At 38.8% G+C, this 21,910-nt stretch overlaps 1 protein-coding gene across 11 annotated transcripts in view; it reads left to right on the forward strand.

The window, feature by feature from the left end:
* The window catches only part of sec16a (SEC16 homolog A, endoplasmic reticulum export factor), a 257,384-nt gene that overhangs the window by 48,475 nt on the left and 186,999 nt on the right, over nt 1-21,910 (forward strand). For 9 of the 11 annotated variants that reach the window (XM_028810200.2, XM_028810204.2, XM_028810205.2 and 6 more), the window contains 3 exons: nt 10,530-10,672; nt 14,076-14,143; nt 14,568-14,706. In XM_028810200.2, the coding sequence (XP_028666033.1) occupies nt 10,530-10,672; nt 14,076-14,143; nt 14,568-14,706 (350 nt within the window). The remainder of the gene's footprint in view (nt 1-10,529; nt 10,673-14,075; nt 14,144-14,567; nt 14,707-21,910) is intronic. The other 2 variants (XM_028810201.2, XM_051932347.1) reach the window with 1 other exon arrangement.

A 21,910-nucleotide genomic window follows, 5' to 3' on the forward strand; every position in this document is an offset into this window, starting at 1 on the left:
CAGAAGCTAAAAAAAAAGAAGTATCAATGAAAAAGGCCAAAGGGTTATTTTGATGTAATACATCAATAATTGCAGGTAATAAATTTAATAGAAGTAGTATATCAGAATTATATAAAAATAAACTTTTTTTAACAAAGCCTATAGCATCATTTTATATTCTGTAAAACATAATAAATAAATAATACCAGTGCTTTCCATAAAACAGATTTAAACATGACAAAATGATGTATATATTCTTTGCTCAACTTGCAGAGGAACCTAGTTGTCGCTTCTTACTAGAAAAGATGATGGATAAAGCAAAGCAAGAGAGGATGCAACATCAATAAGCTTCTGTTCCAAGACCGCCACTTCCCCAGCCCCTTCAGTGTAATAGTAACCACAGCACAGAGAGAAGTGTGTACATTGCAACAGGTACACATGTCGTAAACATAGAAAGGACGGTCCTTTAGTGTGTGGGAACTGTTAACATTTGAATCTGATGATTGCATATAGTGCAGAGCTCCCTGTACTATTTTTTCCTCAGCATATCCTGGAGTACAAAAGAAACCGCACCGTTCAGCAGCATGTGAAGACTGGTCAGATTGGGGGGGATGGCATGCGAATGAATATGAATAATATGAAAAATGTTGCATCGGTGCCACAGTGTTTTCTGAAATGTACTATACAGAGTTATTCCAAATGTCATATATACCTATGCCTCTGTTTTTTTTGTCAGTGCGGCTTTGACATCATGGACCATAAGGTACATACTAATTCAGTGTGAGCAGGAACAAAAAAAAAAGCTAACTTTTACAAGTACTATAAATTTATACCGGCTGTTACAGGCACAAATCAAATGTATGTTTTTATTGTATAATATTAACAATAAGAGCAGCTCACTACCTAAAACGGTAAATTTGCTGGGGAGCTGGTTTTGAACTCACGACCTCTGGATTATAAATCAACAGTGCTAACCACAGAAGCTGTCGTATTGTACTTGCACCTATTGTGAAAGTGTTTATTTGATATTTGGCCATCAGCCTTCCTTCACACATTATACAGTTCATGTCTACATTTTGTTATTTATTACTAAAACATGAAAAATGTTTCTGTTTTAATAATGTGTTTACATAGATTGTTGTAGACACAAAACACACACCAAAATATTTCCCCTTACAATTTTGGGTAGCTCATTCCCAAATAATCAGTCAAGGCAGGAACTGGGAGAACTTATTTTCTTGCCCGTTCTGAGGTGGTGGGGGGATACTATAACAGGCTGCTTGCTGCTTGGGCTTATCGACACATTTAGAAGACAAAAGATGCTGAAGGAGAGGTGCGAAGGGATTTCAGGTGGGCCGGATTTACAAGTTTTTTCGAAGGCTATGGTAATTCTAGTGTTAAGGGTCTTAGCATATAGGAGCATAGCAGAGGTGAGTTGATATTTAACCTCACTGTAGTAAATGGTGGGATCGGCAGCCATGATATCTTCCAGAAGGAAGTTTGTCTAACATCTTTATTTTCTCACTAAGTTATATCACTGACTTAACACACTTGGGCTTAGAGCCTGAAGGACTCACTACACTTTGGGGGCATAATTGCAGCACAAAACTTTTGCTTAATAAAAAAAAAAAAAAAAAAATAATGAAAATATGCAAGGAGTGCACAGCAGGTCTTTTCTGTACAACGGTGAGCAAGACAGGTATTGTATCCAATTCAGTACCCCCATTTCCCCTGGCAAAAGTGTGAATCAAACCTCAAAATCTGTGATGTTTCTATGCTAGAGCATGCTTTTCTGTGCAGATCAGTGCAAGGTCCAGATTCCATTCTCTTAAAAATACCTGTGACGCCCATAAATGTGCAAGGTTGCTAACATAAATGTAAAAAAGAGCTTAAAAATAAAATCACGCAAATAATTTTAAGTCAAGAAAGGTAAATGCATGAATGTTGAGTATTGACTGTATATTCTTTACTAATCCAAAGCTAAGGCAATCTTGTGATTGTGTACATACCTGTTTGATAAACATAATGTTCTTTAATTCCCTCATTTGCATATTTTTAATAGCATTTTCATCTGACTGAAGACCTGAAATATTCATGGTCAAAAATTTGAAATAATAGAGGAACAGCTCTATGATTTAAACTTGTACTTAGTGACAGCGCTAGATAGAAATTAGCCGCATAAATACACACATAAGGTAAAACTGATTAGAAATTGTTGTTAGAGACTTATTATTAGCTGAAGGGAAAAAAAGATATGAAAGCACAAATAAATATATTTTCAAACATCTTAACAACCTGGGCACCTTTCAGTTTTCCAAATTTAAAAATAGGGATGTGGTGTCAAGTGGAAATTTATAGAAAGTATGCCAGGTAATTTAACTCTTTAAATTGATAGGAAGGAAGGTGTTTAAATATTCATTTTTGTGATAAAACGTTATTATCTGCTCTTAAGGTGTGGTAATAAAATTTCAAAAACTACTAATTCAGATCCTTAAGTGTATGATGATGTTCTGAAAAATGTCCAGATGAAGAGTTTTTAATACAGTATGTTTTATATTTACCTTAATAATAATAATACATTATGCTGATAATCCACAACATTAAAACCACCTGCCTAATATTGTGTATTGTGTAGGTCTGCTGGAACTGGGTCTGTGCTGCTGAGCTTGAGCCAGACTACTCCAGAGTTGAGAATATGAACAAATTTTCCTCTGCTTCATGCTGAAAAAATAAGCATGACATTACAGTGAAAACAACATAACATACATGGATTTTTTTTAATTGCGTATGCAATCTTGGAAGCACTTATCATGTAATGCCCAGTCTTAGCTTTAACATGTTTAAAATATTGCTGATACACCGATCAGCCACAACATTAAAATTGTCTGCCTAGTATTGAGAATATGAACAAATTTTCCTCTGCTTCATGCTGAAAAAATAAGCATGACATTACAGTGAAAACAACATAACATATATGGATTTTTTTAAATTGTGTATGCAATCTTGGAAGCACTTATCATGTAATGCCTAGTCTTAGCTTTAACATGTTTAAAATATTGCTGATACACCGATCAGCCACAACATTAAAATTGTCTGCCTAGTATTGTGTTGGTCCTCATGCCGCCAGATAATCTCTGTCCTGTTGAGGCATGGACTTCACAAGATCTCAGAAGGTCTCCTGTGGTATCTGGCAGGAAGTTAAAAAGAGATTCTTTAAGGCCAGGTTTATACTTCGTGCAATGCAACGTGTGCCCCTGCGTGCACTTTTGCTACGCTAATGTTGTACTGTTTATACTTGCACATGTACTTTATGTAAATCTGGAAGATTCCACTAGGTGGCAGTGCAAGATATCATCACAGTTAGAAAACATTCGGCTTCTCTGTGTTGTGAATTGCCTGAAACATCCGTTAAAGTCTCAGGACACCTTGCCACAATATCTCTGAAAAGGATGGATGTTTAATGATTAAAACCATCAATCCAGGGATGCGCCTATTCCAGCAAGTATCGGGTGCGAGGCAGAAACAATCCCTGGACGTGGTTTCAGCTCATCGCAAAGTGAATACAAGCACACACATACACTAGCATCATTTTAGCATCACCAAATCCCCAAACCTTCATGTCTTTGGAAGGAAACTGGAGCACACTGTGGAAACCCACCAGGAAATCATGCAAGCTCCAGGCAGGGAACACCAGGGACGTGACTCCTTGCAATGCAGCAGCGTTACTGCTCCTCCACTGTGCCGCAGTGTTATTATTATTAACAGTATTCATTATTTAAATGAAGTTAATGATTTATCTGTAAAATGTAACATACATACTTTAACGCATTTCATCATGAAAGTGATATCAAGTATAAATCTTAGGATTCTAAATGTGCAGAGAGCTGGAATATCTGTGTGGCAATAGCTGCTTGCCGCTGCTGTCAGTTCAGGAGGATGCCCCAGAAGCACATAGCGATTAACAACTGGGTCAGTTTTAAGATATTTACGCCGGTCTACTTTAATGATAAAATAAACTATGAGATTAACTCTTTTAGGGCGGATGTCGACTTTTGTCCACAGGAGGGGTTGAGGGCGCATGTCAACAAAAGTCGACATCCAGGGCAAGAGGGCGACAATCAGCTGTTAATGGTGACAAAACTGACTGTTACGTCACAGGCATTCCCTCTCTGCTTGGAGGAATGTTAGACTCATTGACTCAGCAATTGTGCTGGAGCTGCTTCAGGGCTATAAACATTTGGGTCATGTTGTGTACATGGACAATTTTTATACATCACCAGAATTGTTCATGGAGCTACAGAGCAGGGGAATTGGAGCTTGTGGCACAGTGAGGGTGAACAGGAGACACATACCTTCACAGTTGAAGCCAGACAGGCTGAAGATGAAAAGAGGTGACAATACGGTTTTCTTGGGGATGGAAAACTTGGTGGCAGTGGCATGGCACGATGTCAAACGGGTGACTTGTCTCTATAGATAGATAGATAGATAGATCCAAAGTATCTATCTATCTATCTATCTATCTATCTATCTATCTATCTATCTATCTATCTATCTATCTATCTATCTATCTATCTATCTATCTATCTATCTATCTACCTATCTACCTACCTATCTACCTATCTACCTATCTACCTACCTACCTACCTACAGCAACAGACAATTGAAAAAAAGCACCAGCGCAACACATATTGTAAGCACTGCAATGTGACAATGCATGCATTTGCCTGCTTTCAACGATATACATTGCAGGACTTTGCTGTGTAACATGTATGTGAAATCATAGTATGTAGGCTCAAACAACATGCAAGACAGTTATATTCGTCAAAAGTAAATATTTTTAGTTGATTTGATATGTTAAACCCTTGCTTTGTGTTCTTTTTTTAAAAAAAGTTACTTTTTGGAAAAATATTCAGCCCTGGGAGAAAAGAAACAAAAAAAAAATCAGCCCTAAAAGAGTTAAAGTGGACATTTCGAGATTAAAGCCGGCGCAGAACATGGTATGAGAGACCTTTAAAATGTATTGTGTCATTACATTGGGGAATATGCGACACTAGAATATAAAAGCACCACAAATACATTTGTATTTTGGCATTTTGCTTCACAACATCGAACCATTCATTAAACATTGAAGCACACACATCAATCCTGTACAATCTGCAAAGTATAGTATATACATATAGGTAGTGAACAGAGACACTGACATCACGTTCTGACTTGATCACACTGTGCCCCCCGATGGTACTGCAACTCGCACACGTGTCACGTTAATTTCTAAAGATGTGCTCAGAGGATATGTCAAACGAATGCTGGGAACGTGTGGCAGCCATAATGCGTGCAAGGTAGTGTCTCCAAAGACCGGACTTGTTTTTCCAGCTCATCCCACAAATGCTCGATCAGATTGAAATCGGGGGAATTTGGAGTACAAGTCAACACTTTGAACTCTTCATGTTCCTGAGACCATTCCTGAACACTTTTTGCAGTGTGGCACGACACATGATCCTATTGAAAGAGGCTATAGTCATCAGCGAAAGCTGTTGTCATGAAGAGGTGTACGTGTCTGCAACAATCTTTAGGAAGGTGGTATATGTCAAAATAAAAATTCAGCATGAATGCCAGTACTCAAGGTTTACCAGCAGGACATTACCCAGAGCGTGAAGCTGCCGGCTTGCCTTCTTCCCATAGGATTTTCCTAATTCCATCTCTTCAACAATGCGCACACACACCTAACTGTCCATATGATCTAAAAGAAAGCATGGTTTTTCAGGCCAGGCTACCTTCTTGTCACTCTCTGTGGTTCAGTTCTGACACAACCAAACCCATTATAGGCGCTTTAAGTGGTGTGCAGGGATCATCATGAGCTTTCTGACTGGTCAGCGGCTATGCAGCTCCTTATGCAGGAAGCTTCTATGCTTTGTGTGTTCTGACACCTTTCTCTTATGACCAGTGCTACATTTTTCAGCAGTTTGTACTGCAGTAGCTCTTTGGGGTTGGCCAGACAATGTAGCCTTCATTCTCATGCGCATCAATGATCCTTAGGCGACTATAACCCTGTTTTCCCTCCTTGGACCACATTTGGTAGGTACTAACTACTGCATTCCGGAAACGTCCCACAAGACCTTCCGTTTTGGAGATGCTCTGTCCCACTCTTGCCATCACAATTTGGCCTTCGTCAAAGTTACTCAGATTCTTATGCTTGCCTATTTTCCCCTCTTCCCATTTGTCACCTTCAAGAAATGACTGTTCATTTGTAGGCTAATATATCCCACCCCTTGCCAAGTTGCCATTGTAACAGGATAATCAAAATTATTCACTTCATCTGACGGTGGTTTAATGTTGGGCTGGTCAGTGTATTTATATAGTATTTTTTGCATGTGGAACGTACATACTTACTGAATCCTGTTAGAGTAGGCTATCTAGGAGAAAACTCCTCCATTTTGAACTGATGGAAGGCCCAAAGTAAAAAATGTAGCAATCTGATCTCAAATATTTATGTTTTGTTAATACTTAGCAATTGTTTTATACTATTTTATGCATATTTTAAAGGGCCTGATTTTGAGGGCGTACTTCATTTTCCATGTTTGCAGTATGCCTACTTGTAACAATGAGCACAAAGGAAATGTGGTACAATTGTTTCTGAATCATGCCTCAGGCTGCAGATTCTCATCCGGTGTCCCTTTAATGTCCCAAAGACTTGCATATTAGGATTATAGGAAAATCTAAACAGACCTCATTTGAAAAAGTATAGATATGGTGTGTGAATAGGGCCTTCAATGAACTGCTTTCCCATTCAGGACTAGTTTGTGCCTTGTACTTAATGTTGCCAGTATAGCCTCCTGCAACTATGGATTTCAAAATGAATAGATGGTTAGTTTATATATTTTTTTCTCCCTTTCATTGTTCATTTCATAATTAGCCTGCAGTACAATGCTATTCATCAAGTTTATTCCTGGTTCTACAAGTATATTAAATTGAGCAATAATCCTTTGCTTCTTCTTTGCATGTTTAGGAATTATCTTTGAGATTAGTGGTGTCGTGTATAAAATGGTGCGTATGCACAAAATGTTGCATGTGCCCATTTACAGGCTCACATTGAGATGTATAAAAATTAAACTTTGCATAAAGCTATGCACATTTTTACGACAGCCTCAGACCATTTGCACACACTTTTGTGCTTGGTTTTGTAAACGGACGGCACCCAGCGTCAAAGCAGTGCTACTGTTTCTGTATGATTACCCTTTCCTTTTTTTAGATTCACATCCATGATACACACCTTATCAAATACATCAAAATTAATTACGTATTTACAAATTTAAGGCACCTGATCGCAATCATTCTGTAGGAATATAATGGTGCAAACTAGCCAAACTATCCCAACTACCATGGTTGCTTTAGCGTTGTTAAGAAAACATTGCAAATGTAAGAATTAGAAGAGTATGTATTTAGAGAGCAGACTGATTTCTTGTCCCATGATGATGACTGGCTTCTAAATCTATTCAGGTTTCCAAGAGCTGTCCTCTTGGAGCTGTCAGTTGAACTGAGGTCAGCTTTACAAAGGCAGACTTTGAGGAATTATGCACTTCCTATTCCTTTGCAAGTTCTCTCCACCCTCTTGTTTTTAGCCACAGGAGCTTTTCAGTGTAATCTGGCTGACTGATTGGGTATTTCTCAGTCATCACTGAGATGCAGCATGCCAGCTGTATGAAATAGTATTATGCACTTGTCATCCAGATATACAGTATACAATTTCTATACACTGGTTGAAGAGGCAAATATCAAAGCGTAATTTGCAGCAACGTCTGGTTTTCCCAATGTAATTGGAGCAGTCAACTGCACAAACATTGTTGTAAAGGCGCCTTCAGAGAATTAATTTGCTTATGTAAATAGAAAGCATTTCCATTCCATTGCTGTGCAAATTATCTATGATGTGAAAATGTTTTTCATTAATGTTGAGGTGATGTAGCCTGGTTCAACTCATGATTCATTCATTCATTCTGAGAAATAGTAGTGTGGGGAACAAACTTGAAAATGATGTTTTGTGTGATGCTTCTCAGTAAGATAAGACATTTAATATTACCGCTTTGGTGAAAAGTGTAAGCTATTTGTTTGATGTAACTATATAACATGATTACTTAGGTGGCAACGGGTAACCCTGCTGAAGAGGTGGCTTCTCAGCCTGCTTGCCAACCCATTAACTGAAACAAAAATGTTATAATGACCTCTACTGTCAGGCATAGGCAATGCTAGAACGTATTATTGGGTTGCTTAAGGGCCATTGGCGCTGCCTGGACAGGACATACATTGCTGCTCTGTAGACCACAGAAAATGTGTAGCATTGTGCAAGCATATAGTGTGATGTATAATGTGGCACACAATCGTGGCTTGCCCGCACCTGAAGAGATTTCGTATGATGAACCTGGCCCTGACACACCAGTTGATCAGCCAAATTGGACAGCATTACAACTTTGTTTGAGTGTAATTGGCAGAATTTAAAAACAGGTAGTCAGATGCAGCATTTTTTTTTTTTTTACCACTTCATTTTATTTGTGGTCAGTATCACATAGTACTGCATTTATATTCTTAATTCTTTTCTCCACATCTGTTACAGCATCCACTATTGCATTTTGTGACTCCAGAACAGCGTCCATCAGCTGGCCCTCAGAGGTGTGTGTGCAGCCTGCTGCATGTGAAGATGTAGAGTAGCACGATCACTGCCTGGAGTCATGTCCCTGGCACAGGGCTCCCCTTTTGTAATATTGTCTGAAACAGTATAAACAATAATTCCATACCTGCTTCCTGTTTGTTTGTCTTTTTTGAATATCTAAATTATTTACTCCAGTATGGATAATGGTAAGGGGGGAAAAAAAATTAAAACTCCCCCACACCCACTAGTAGAATGCTAGTTGTCAGTTTCTCGCCAGTACTTGCAGCAGCTTGCTGTTGGCAGCTTAGTGTTGAGACTTAGACTTGTTGTGACTCGCCTTTTCATATCAGCTTTGATATCTGACCACTTCTTTTTTTTATTTTGGCCACTGTGTGCCTCCACCATGCTGTGCCACTCCATCAGTTTCCTTTTGTTGTTTATACCACTGTGTAAGCCACCAATTAGTACGTTTTTAATTGCCTCTACTTGAATGAGCTGGACATCAATTTCGCATTTGCAAAACACTAAATGGATAGGGTGATTATATTAATTTGCATATTCAAATATGCAGAATTCTGGGAGGAGCTGGAGTGGGGCTGTAGGCTCGTGCATATGCATAAAAACCTCTCACTAATTGGAATTTATAAAGGGAAAGTGAATAGAAATTTGCTTACACACATTTTTATGCATCTGAATTTTTTTTGTGAGTAAGCATAATTCTGGTTTTGTCCGTATACCATGTTTTAGTGTCAGTTTTGCGCAAGGCATTATACATGAGGCCCTAGGTCACATTTAGGAAGACAGTTTTAAGTAAACAAATTGTAGAAAGCGACATGTCCCCACCTTTGCTGAATTTGAACAGAGCAAAGTTAAAATCAAGTCATTAAAAGCAAATTAATTTTTGAGTCCAGCGATATATTCTCCTTCTTTTGGAAATTACATACATGTCCTGGTCTCTGAAACCCAGAAATGAAACATCCCCACCTTATACAGGATACAACATGGAATATACCCTTGTGTAGAAGTTCTTTTATACAATCATTTTCAACATGATTGTCCCCGAAGACCACGGTTTGCAGCAACCATGGTTTACGGAATTGATTTGGTGCTGATGCCCATAGTATCTTCTTATACCTCAATGGTCATGAATGGTACATTGGGACACTTCATCCTAGGGCAAGAGATGTATTATTTGTCGCAACCCTGTTTTTTGTGTTGTAATTATTACGTTGGGTAAGGCTAGATCTTTATATCTAGAATGATTTAATTTTACTCTGGGATTGGTAATGTGTTGAATCATGAGCGTATTGGTTTACTTAAATATGAATGTGAGTACTGTATAGGGGGTTATGTTATTCTTCACAATATCCCATATTTAACACTTAATAATAATTCCATAATAATTATTGTCTTTTTACTTGTTTTTATTTATTGGGTTCTATATAGTGTTACGGAATCATTCTACTTTTGATATGAGATGTTTCCATGCTTTACATTTAGGGTAATTCATTCCAACAAGTGTTTTTTCGATATGAAATGCATTTGATTGTGCAAATTGTACTGTGATGTGGGGTACTATATAGAGTACAATAAGTTTTATATATGCATTTGTTTATCTAGTGATATGTATCTAGTGTATCTAACAAATAAAAAATGTAACCTTGTATATAATTAATGAGTATGTATTATTATCTAAAAAGTGTATATGGTTTGGGTGTGGTGGTCAGGGCTGCTTTCCTAACACATCATAAATCAGTGTGGTTAGTGTGCTTAGTGACAAGTCACTGTCCTGTCCACATTTGGTCCCTGCCTAACTGTCCTGTCCACATTTGGTCCCTGCCTAGTAACCAGTACTGTTGTAATTGCCTTCATTGACTGTTTAATTGATCAATTGTTTCTTTTTGATAAGGAGGAACAGTACAGAAGGTATGACCGAATTGGCCAGTATGAAAACTACAATCCAACTCGGGAAGCTGAAAGACATCCATACCCTGAACAACCAGAGCGGCCCAGCTCTCGAGGCAGTCAGTATTCAGACAGACCTCCTTCACGGTGAGTTTTACTATACTGCTGCAGTGTTTTTTGGGAAGAGAGCCTATAAGTGCAAAAGTATTAATTCCTCATGAATGTCCTACTTTTCTGCATGACAAAAGATTCGTACACGTATTTATTCAGTTGGTATTTTTAATGTAATGCTGTAACAATATGTTTCCAAACTCAAAATAAATCATTTTCTTTAGATATTTAACTGAAGAAAAAGTTTGCGTATCCAAGGTTATACAAATGACAAATTAATCACAAACAACACAAAGGTGACAGTCACTTGATGATTATTAAACATAATTAGGTTGTGAGTCCTTTATATTTCTCTGGATTTAATAATCACCCTTTGTAAGGGAAATAGTCTTTGTTGGACAGTCACTGCAAGAAAAGAATATAAAGGAACAATCTGCTGATGTAAGAAACAGTTATTGAAATGCAAGGTAGGAATTAACTACAAAAAATATAGAAGAGTTTGAATGTCCCGTTAAGCACTGCTGGATTGATCAGCAAAAAGTGGAAGGTTCATCACAGAAACCAGACTCTTACTAGAACAGCTGTCCCTTAAAACTAAACATCAGAGCAAGATGCCAACTGGTAAGAGAAGCTAAAAAATCCCAACTGTCACTCTCAGAAGTATGCTGTGCTCCTTGGCTGAAACTGGAGTGAAGGTGCATGGGTCCACAATTTCAAGAGTTCTCCATAAAACAGGCCTCTGTGGGAGGGTAGCAAGAAAGAAGCCATTCCTTAAGAAGGTCCACATAAAAGCACGAGAAAGACTCAGTTAAGATGTGGGAGAAGGTTTTATGCTCAGATGAGACAAAAATTGAACTTTTTGACCAGATCTCAAAGAGATATGTGTGACTTAAAACTAACCTTGCCTATGCCTCAAGAAAAACCATACCTTTGGTGAAATATGGTGGTACAGCAGCATGGTATGGGGATGTTTTTCCTGTGCTGGGACTGAAGAGACAATGGATGGACACAAATATTTCACTATATTGCTGGTGAACTTTTTCCAGTCTGCTATGAACCTACTGCTTATGAGAAGCGTAAGGCCAAAGTGACACTGAAATTTCTCAAAAAGAGAAGGGTGAATGTTTTGGAATGGCCAAGTTAAAGCCCTGATCTTAACCCTGTGGCACTATTTGAAAACTTCTGCCCAGAGACGTCATCCTACCAGCCTATAGGAGCTATATAAATTCTGCCAAGAAGAATTGGGAAGAATCACTCCTGAATATTCTGCAAAGCTGGTATACAGTGGAACCTCGGTTTGCGAGCATAATTCATTCCGGAAACGTGCTCGCAGTCTAAAGCACTCGTGTATCAAAGTGAATTTCCCCATAAGAAATAATGGAAACTCAGATGATTTGTTCCACAACCCAAACCTATTCATATAAAAATGATTAATACAAAATATAAAGTAAAAATACATAAAACAAATTAACCTGCACTTTACCTTTGAAAAGAATCATGGCTGGTGTGAGTGAGTTTCTAAACTCTTGTGGGATTCCACCCAACGGGACAACACGCGGAAGAGCGTCCCAAAGCAATCGCAGTCTCCCAGTGCTGTAGCAGTTCGCCGTAAAAGCAAATCCGAAAAGATTGCGGACATGCTACAAGCACCTGCCGTCGATGGGTGATACAAGGAACAAGAAACATTATAAATGCGCAGGACACAGTACTAGTTGGCCACGACCCTGCCTGACTGCTGTGTCTGTGTATAGGATAGTGGCAGATCCTGCTAATAACCGCGCTGTTTCAAGCTGAATAAAGCTGGTGTTGCTAAAGTACTGAGACTCAGCTTCGTGTTTTGGGGTGCAAGATGGGGACTCGTACGTCACAGCACATATGCATGCGCGCGCGCACACACACACACACACACACACACACAGTCATAATGCTGTAGTAAACACTATACGCTCGTACGGATGTTGACTATATGAGTGAGGCACGTCGCCTCAGATGGAGAATAGGAGACGATTGCCCACAATCCCGAAGCGAGAGAGAGAGAAGAACCATCAGCTCAGTTGTAATCACATGACGCTCAGCAGACAAAGCGTATACATACTACAGTGATCCCTCGCTATATCGCGCTTCGCCTTTCGCGGCTTCACTCTATCGCGGATTTTATATGTAAGCATATTTAAATATATATCGCGGATTTTTTGCTGGTTCGCGGATTTCTGAGGACAATGGGTCTTTTAATTTCTGGTACATGCTTCCTCAGTTGGTTTGCCCAGTTGATTTCATACAAGGGACGCTATTGGCAGATGGCTGAGAAGCTACCCAACTTACTTTTCTCTCTCTCTCTCTTGCGCTGACTTTCTTTGATCCTGACGTAGGGGGTGTGAGCAGGGGGGCTGTTCGCACACCTAGACGATACGGACGCTCGTCTAAAAATGCTGAAAGATTATCTTCACGTTGCTATCTTCTGTGCAGCTGCTTCCTGAAGCGACATGCTGCACGGTGCTTCGCATACATAAAAGCTCGAAGGGCACGTATTGATTTTTGACTGTTTGTTTTTCTCTGTCTCTCTCTCTCTCTCTCTGCTCCTGACGAAGGGGGTGTGAGCTGCCGCCTTCAACAGCTTTGTACCGGCGGTGCTTCGCATACTTAAAAGCCAAACAGCCCTATTGATTTGTTTGCTTCCTCTCTCTTTCTGACAGTCTGTGCTCCTGACACGCACTCCTTTGAAGAGGAAGATATGTTTGCATTCTTTTAATTGTGAGACGGAACTGTCATCTCTGTCTTGTCATGGAGCACAGTTTAAACTTTTGAAAAAGAGACAAATGTTTGTTTGCAGTGTTTGAATAACATTCCTGTCTCTCTACAACCTCCTGTGTTTCTGCGCAAATCTGTGACCCAAGCATGACAATATAAAAATAACCTTATAAACGTATGGTTTCTACTTCGCGGATTTTCTTATTTCGCGGGTGGCTCTGGAACGCAACCCCTGCGATGGAGGAGGGATTACTGTACTCGTATTGCAAGGCCTCGCTTGTTTATCAAGTCAGAATTTATTAAAAATTTTAGCTCGTCTTGCAAAACAAGGTTTCACTGTATTCTTATCCCCAAAAATTAAGTATGTTATTGCTATTATTACAGCAAAAGCGTTCTCGACAAAGTATTAATGTGTAGGGCTTAAATACAGATGCAAACACTAACTTGAGTTTTTCTTCATTTAAATATGTACAGAAAATTATTTTGACTTTGGAAATGTATTGTTACAACATAAGAGCTCACATTAAAAATACTGAATGGATAAATATGTGTACAAATCTTTTGTCATGCACAAAAATTACAATAACTTTCAAGGGGATTGAATACTGTTGTCTGCTATTATAAAGTGCATGTTTTTGAAAGTATTATGTACAATAATTACATGCTAAAAATTCACTTCTGTCTTATGTAGCAGACAAGGTCATTCTGAAGATTACTACCAAAGAGGAGCTCCCAGTGCCTTTGATTACTACTATGGAGGTACTGTAAACATCTTGGTTTTCATCAACAAGATTGATATAATTTTCTGGCTTTTCTTAAATTTTTTACAGAACAATCGGAATTTCTTAAGTTACTTGCAAATTTATTCGCTTTCTGACACACGTTTTCTAAATTATTATTGATTATTGATGGAGTAAATCATTAGATATTTGTTACAAGAACTAGTTATTTTTTGTTTCACTTTATAAGTTTTTGGCATTTTTTTATAATTGAAGTCCATTTCTTTCTTGAGTAATCATTTATTTTATTCCAAATTTTAATTTTGCTTATGCAAGAGTTACCAAGACATATTGGCCTCAGCCAATGTAATGTTAAAATTATGACGCACAGTGTAATTTAAAGACAGGTATATGGAGAGTTTTTATTTCATATTTTAATTAAAATGTATTCCAACCTATCCTAGATCCTAGCCTTTGGGATCCCCGATATGATCCAGCTGCCTATGATCCTCGATATCATGAATATTATGATCCACGTTATTGGTACTATGATCTAGAAGCTTACAGACGCAGGGATCCATATTACAGCCAGCATTACCCCAGGTATTTTGTTTTCTTTATCAAAAAGCCCATTTTTCTTAATGATTCTTTCACTGATTAGATTGATTTGCATTGAATTTTTTGAAGCTCAATTTATACTTATTAGAACATTAGAAATATTTTAATAAGAACAGGGCAATCAGCCTAATAAAGCTATCTTCGTAATACCTCCAGAATAAAGTTGAGTTTTCAGTGTCACTAGAGTTCTACAGTCTACTAGTTCTCTGTGGGAGAGTAAAAGATTCTGTTGTACAAATTTAGCATTAACAAGTTTTCAACTCTACCGTGGTGTTCTTTTTTTAACTCATTTTAAAGCAACAGCCTTCGATCCACTGTGGCAATGTTTTTCATAATATTAAACATTTCAGTCCTGTCACCTCTTAATCTCCATTTGCTTAAAATGAAAAGGTTCAACTACTTTAATCTTTCCTCGTAACTCATACCCTGAAGTCATTGAGTCAACTTAGTTGCTCTTCTCTGAACTGTTTCTGTAGTGCTGCTATGTATTTTTTATTTCCTGTAGACCAAACCTGCATGCAGAACTCCAGGTGAGATCTTAGTAATGCATTAGAAACATAAATCATAATGGTTTCTGATCACTACCTGGACATTGATAAGAGAGTTTCTTATAAGAAGTATTTTCAAGTTTCAGACCTCCCATTTTGTTTTCAAATCTAACATTTTTTACTTCCTACTTGTAATACCTTATAGTTACTTACCTTAAATTTTATCTGCCCAAGCTGTCAAAATCCCTCTGTAAGGATGCTATTCTAGAAATTTTACCACTCCCCCTAGCTTAGTACCATCAACAAACTTAACCAGCCTCTTGTTTATATTCTTATCAAATTAATTTGTATATGAGGTGTGATCAAAAAACACGGTGAATGTTTTAAAAAAGAAATTACTAGTCACCCTCAAAATACTCTCCTCCACTTTGAATGCACTTATCCCAATGCTCCTGCCACTTTGCGAAGCAGTTCTGGAAGTTTTCTTTCGAGAGTGTCTTTAGTTGGGCTGTCGTGGCTGCCAGGATGTCCTCAGTGGATTGAAATTGTTTGCCTTTCATGGTCATTTTCAATTTAGGGAACAGCCAGAAGTTGCATGGTGCCAGATCCGGCAAATGAGGTGGATGCAGACACAGCGTAATGTATTTATTTAACAGAAATTGTCTTTCTTGAAGGGATGTGTGACAAGGAGCATTGTCATGATGAAGAATAAAACCGTTTCAACATTTTCCTCGGTTTTTGATGTTGAAGGACGTCCTGATCTTTTCTTGTCTTCATCCGAGTCAGATCTATTATGAAATCAATCAAACCACTTGTAAACAGTCTTAAGTGTCGGTGCAGTGTCATCATAAACCGATTTTAACATCTGATGGGTTTCCTGATCTTTTTCCAGTTTGAAACAAAATTTCATGTTAATGTGTTGCTCGATATCCATTATTAATGACAAACTTGAAAAACACACTTGAACTCAATATTGGCTCACAAACGACTGACAGTATCAAATAAGTTGAAACTTGTCACAAACTAGGCTCTAGGATGGACGTGTCAGAACCTGCATTGAATTGTTTTGCGTTGCTCTTGGATGGTTCTCTGCATCAACATTCACCATATTTTTTAATCACACCTTGTACTCTGTGTGTGTCTCTGTCTGTCTGTCTCTGTGTGCGTGTGTCTATCTGTGTGTGTATAAATATACTGTATACATACATACATACACATAGTGCTGGGCGGTATACTGGGTCATACCGAAAACCGTTTTTTATTTTTGTTATGATATGGATTTTTCTTATACTGCAACACTGGTTTAAATTGCCTAAACAACGTTTGGAACGTGGCGCAGCGGGAAATTGTTTAAGGGGGGACCTTTTTCACTGCTACACCGCTAAACAGATACAATGGAGTACATGCATTAGTGGAGCTGTTACTCGGGGTCTCTTTTTCATTGCTATACCGCTAAATAGGCATGCAACGGAGCACATGCGGTAATGGAGGTATTGCGCGGTGAAAATGGACAGAGAACATTCCGAAACTGAAGCTGTAGCAGACGATAAAGTTGAACATGATAACATAGAAGAACATTTGCTGAAAAAAAGGAGTCGCGTCCGTTGCCTGGAGATACAGTGGTACCTCGGTATACGTCTGCTTTGGAATAAGTCTAACTTGGTATACTCCTGTTTGGATGTGAAAAATTTTGCTTGGAATACGACTCGCGTGCTAGAACACCACGTGTGGTATAGTGGGTCTGCAAATTCAAATAAAGGGCCAGATTTTAACCCGTATAGCCGTGTTGTTCTCCGTGGGCACGATTGCACAACCGCGGGGAAGTTAATGAGGTAGTTGGAGCGAGTCGCACCTGCACAGGTGGGCTGTGATCGGGAAGAGTGAGACTGCATTTTTAACCTCAGATTTTATCGGATTTATTTATTGTTGTTTTTATCCCCACAGAACACTTGTTTTTATGGATATTTATTAAATACAGTGGAACCTCGGTTCACGACCATAATTCGTTCCAAAACTCTGGTTGTAACCCTATTTGGTCGTGAACCGAAGTAATTTCCCCCATAGGATTGTATGTAAATACAATTAATCCGTTCCAGGCCATACGAACTGTATGTAAATATATATATTTTAAGTTTTTAAGCACAAATATAGTTAATTATACCATAGAATGCACAGCGTAATAGTAAACTAAATGTAAAAACATTGAATAACACTGAGAAAACCTTGAACAACAGAGAAAACGAACACTGCAATAGTTCACGCTATAGCTCTATGAACCGCTCGCTAAAAACACTTTTTTTTAATGAGTTTTAAGCACAAGGAATAAAATGAACATTTGAAAAATCCGTAATTTAATAAACCACCAAAAAAAGCAACATTGCAACAATGAACGCTAAGAACCGATCGGCTGTAAACAGAAGTGAAAACAAAAACAAGCCCAGTGCATTCTTTAACACTAGAATTACCAAAGCCTACGAAAAAACTCGTAGATCCGGCCCACCTTAAATCGCTTCTTAAAACCTTTCTCACCTCTCCGCCAGCGTCTTTTGTCATCTAAATGTACTGATAAAGACAAGCTGCCAGCAGCCGGCTATTCCATCCCCCCAACGACTTAGAACGTAAACAGGCTTTTCCCAGCTCTTTCCTTGATTGATTATCTGGGAGTGAAGTGGAGTTTTAGAGTAGAAATAATAGATTGTTATTTGAAACACACGCATTTCATATGTGTTGCATTTCTACAGTAATCTGTGTAAACACATTGTTAAAACAGAAACGTGTTATATATTCTAGTAGCAATTGACAAAATGTAGGCATAAACTATATAATGTATTAAGCCTGAAGTCCAAATATCAAAGAAACACTTTCACAAAAGGTACAAAAAAAAGCCACTGCCAAAAAAATCCGCCTTAGTGTGAGACATTGACATGAATTAATTATCACTGCTTCCGTGGCGTAACAGTATCAGTCGCTGACTGGGAATCAGAAGGTCATGAGTTCGATCCTGCACAACTCCCATTTGAGAAGTGTTCTTATTTTCACTATTTTAGAATAAAAAGATACATTTGATTTCAGTCTGTAACAGCTGGTGTAATTTATGATATTTGTAAAGGTTAGCTTTATTTTTTTAAAATTCACTTTTCATTGTCTCAGTCGCGTTCAGGATCCATCCCTACCGCCCCCCACCTGACACTGCTGTTTTCACATAAAGACGCGCTATAGTTCTGCAGTGTATCACGATACATACGACCGCGTGTTTTTTCCCCCAGTATTGCCAGTCCCCACGTGTTGCTGTATGCTGTTTCTTTTGTATTCCAGGACATGCAGAGGAAAGCATAGTAAAGAGCAGTAACTTCAGCGCTATATGCAATCATCAGACACTCCCCATCTGACACTGCTGTTTTCACATAAAGACGCGCTAAAGCTCTGCAGTGTACTTGTGACTGCATTGTCGTACCAATGCTTGCGAAATGAAGTGTCTGCATGCACTTTTCGTGGCATTATACGTGTATTTTATGAGCATGCCCTTGTATCTCAAACACAGGAACATATGTTGATGTAAAAGTATAACAAAACAAGTGCACTTTTATTCAAGACTATAACCGAAGAAAAAAGAAAGCAAGTTACAGTAGGTGGAATGCTAAGAACTGCTGATTTCCATTCTGTGCTATATAACTGTTAACATTTGAATCTGATGATTGCATATAGCGCTGTCTTATTTAGTGTGCGCAAGAACATACAGGTGGCCAGTTGCTGAGTGCTACAACGCACATTTTAAAAAAAACAAAGAGACAAATATATGTGACGTTTTGAAGAAATCATTTTATGACGCGAATAGTACCAATCAGAAAACATCGTCGAAGTAATGCAATATTATTTGAAAACGAACAGCGTCAGGTTGGGTGTGAAGTTATACTGGTGCTGTTTGAGTCAGATCAGAAGCTGAATAAGCTGAAAAAGCTCCTGTTCTGACTCTAAGTAAAAAAGCATGAATTAATCAACAGAAATAACCGCGATTGACATTTTAAAGTTAACGATTTACAGTGTATACCAATTTATAAATTCAATGTCTGTTTGAGGAAAAAAAAAACACTTTCTTCAAAGCTGGGAATCGAACTTGCGTCTCTGTGGCACAGTAAGGCAGTGGTGCTCCAAGTCAGCAAACCGTCCTTATAACTTATTTTTTTCAAGATCCATAACACACAGACAGACAGAGCACTGCGTAATACAGAGACAGACAGGCAGAGATATACAAACAAACAGGGAAGCACATGTACTGAAAGAAAAAAAAAAAATCAACATGTGCGTTGTTTCTGCAGCACTGAATAAGCTCACCCGCTCTAACATCACCCCTCCCCCGATCTGGCTCTCTAAGTAACAGCGCAAGTACAGACACAAATCAAGTGCATGTGTGTACTGTATAATATTAACAAAAAGAGCAGCTTACTACTGAAAACGGCAAATATAGGAGTGAGTGGGGATCGAACCAGTACTCTTGATTACACTTGGTTTGCGTCTGTACTTGCACTGTTACTTAGAGAATCAGATCGGGGGGAGGGGTGATGTTAGAGTGGGTGAGCTTATTCAGTGCTGCAGAAACAATGCACATGTTGATTTTTTTTTTCTTTTAGTACATGTGCCTTCCCTGTTTGTTTGTATATCTCTGCCTGTCTGTCTCTGTATTATGCAGTGCTCTGTCTGTCTGTGTGTTATGGATCTTGAAAAAAATAAGTTATAAGGACAGTTGTTCATGTTAATTGCAGTCTCAATTGTTAAAAAAATATTTTAAAAGGAGCATCCCACATGAAAATATAACGATCTCATTAACTGACAGTGCATACCAATTTACAAATTTTATGTCCGTTTGAGGTTAAAAAGAAAAAAAAGAAGTAACACTTTATCCCCAGCGGGGAATTGAACTCATGTTTGTGAGGCAGAGAAAAGCTACTCGATCTGAGAGGCAAATCTTAGCGCGCTACGCCACGGAAACTGTTATATGGTGTGTGAAGCTTTTGTGGAAGTATTTATTTGATCTTAGGAACTCAGGCTTTACACATTCTATAGTTTATGCCTACATTTTGTAACATTTATTACTAAAATATGAAAAAGTTTCTGTTTTAGCAATGTGTTTACACAGATTACTGTAGAAACGGAACACGCATGAAATGCATGTATTCCAAATAGCGATCTATTATTTCTATTCTAAAACTCCAGCTGTTCAGTCACTCCCAGATAATCAAACAAGGCATGAGCTGGGAAAACTTAGTGAACGTTCTGCGACGGTGGGGGATGGAATAGCCGGCTGCTCGCTGCTCCTCTTAATCGGCACATTTAGAAGACAAAAGAGAGGTGAGAACGGTTTTAAGGTGGGCTGGATCTACAAGTTTTTTCGTAGACTCTGGTAATTCTAGTGTTAACTGCCTTCCTACCTTAAGCGTCCAGCCTACTCTCTCTCTCTCTCTCTCTCTCTCTCTCTCTCTCTCTCGTGTGTGTGTGTGTGTGTCTCTCTCGCGCGCCTGTGTGTGTCTCTCTCGCGCGCCTGTGTGTGTCTCTCTCGCGCGCCTGTGTGTGTCTCTCTCGCGCGCCTGTGTGTGTCTCTCTCGCGCGCCTGTGTGTGTCTCTCTCGCGCGCCTGTGTGTGTGTGTCTCTCTCGCGCGCCTGTGTGTGTGTGTCTCTCTCTCTCGCGCGCCTGTGTGTGTGTCTCTCTCTCTCGCGCGCCTGTGTGTGTGTCTCTCTCGCGCGCCTGTGTGTGTGTCTCTCTCTCTCGCGCGCCTGTGTGTGTGTGTCTCTCTCTCTCGCATGTGTGTGTGTGTGTGTGTGTGTGTGTGTGTGTGTGTCCTGCTCTCTCTCTCTTGCTCGCTTGCTGCACAGGAAATGCACAGGGAGAGACTGAACACGTACAAACCGAAAGGGAAACTGGCTTGTTCGTTTACAGAGTGTGTGGTCGTGAACAGATGCAAAAGTTTGGCGAACTTTTTGGTTGTAAACCGATTTGTACGTGTTTCCGAGACATTCGTGAACCGAGGTTCCACTGTAATTATTTATTGAAACCAGATGCACTGCACTTTTTGTTTGGACACTGATTTTTGTTTTAAATAAAAGCACGTGGCATTCTTGCACTATCCCCTGGCTTCATTTGAGAATTGTCCTCATTTGTCAGCTCATCTCGGTGACATTACCAACGTTGTCAGGTTCAGGGCTCCCTTTAAGAACGTATGGGAGCGTGGAGCGGACCTGCATTGTCGCACCGCTCGCTACCCTACGCTGCCCACGAGCGTCAGTACGGCAGTTGCTAGCATGAACAACCCATGCTATAACTCTGAATTTTCACGTGATTTTGTGTTTTTTCGCGTAAATTTGAATTGATTGTTGAAAGGTGTGAAGGTGGCATGCGTATCCGGGACATGGCTGCTGCATACCGTATGCCGAGAACGACGGTATCTACAATTGTGAAAAAACAAAGACGTTATTAAAAAGTAAAGTGAGGTTAAATTTTAATTTATTTAATCTAATTGTTTTTGTATTTATATATTTTAGTATTAAGCTGTGTTTAAATTATTTTATACAACCCCATCAACGTATATTATGCCAATAACAATAGGATTTTTTTTCATGGGAATGGATTAATCATTTTCCCTTTATTTCTTATGGGAAAAATTTGTTTGGTATATGTCCTGTTTGGTATAAGTCAAAGGATCTGGAAC

The sequence above is a fragment of the Erpetoichthys calabaricus genome, chromosome 9, assembly GCF_900747795.2.
Source record: "Erpetoichthys calabaricus chromosome 9, fErpCal1.3, whole genome shotgun sequence".
NCBI lineage: Eukaryota > Metazoa > Chordata > Cladistia > Polypteriformes > Polypteridae > Erpetoichthys > Erpetoichthys calabaricus.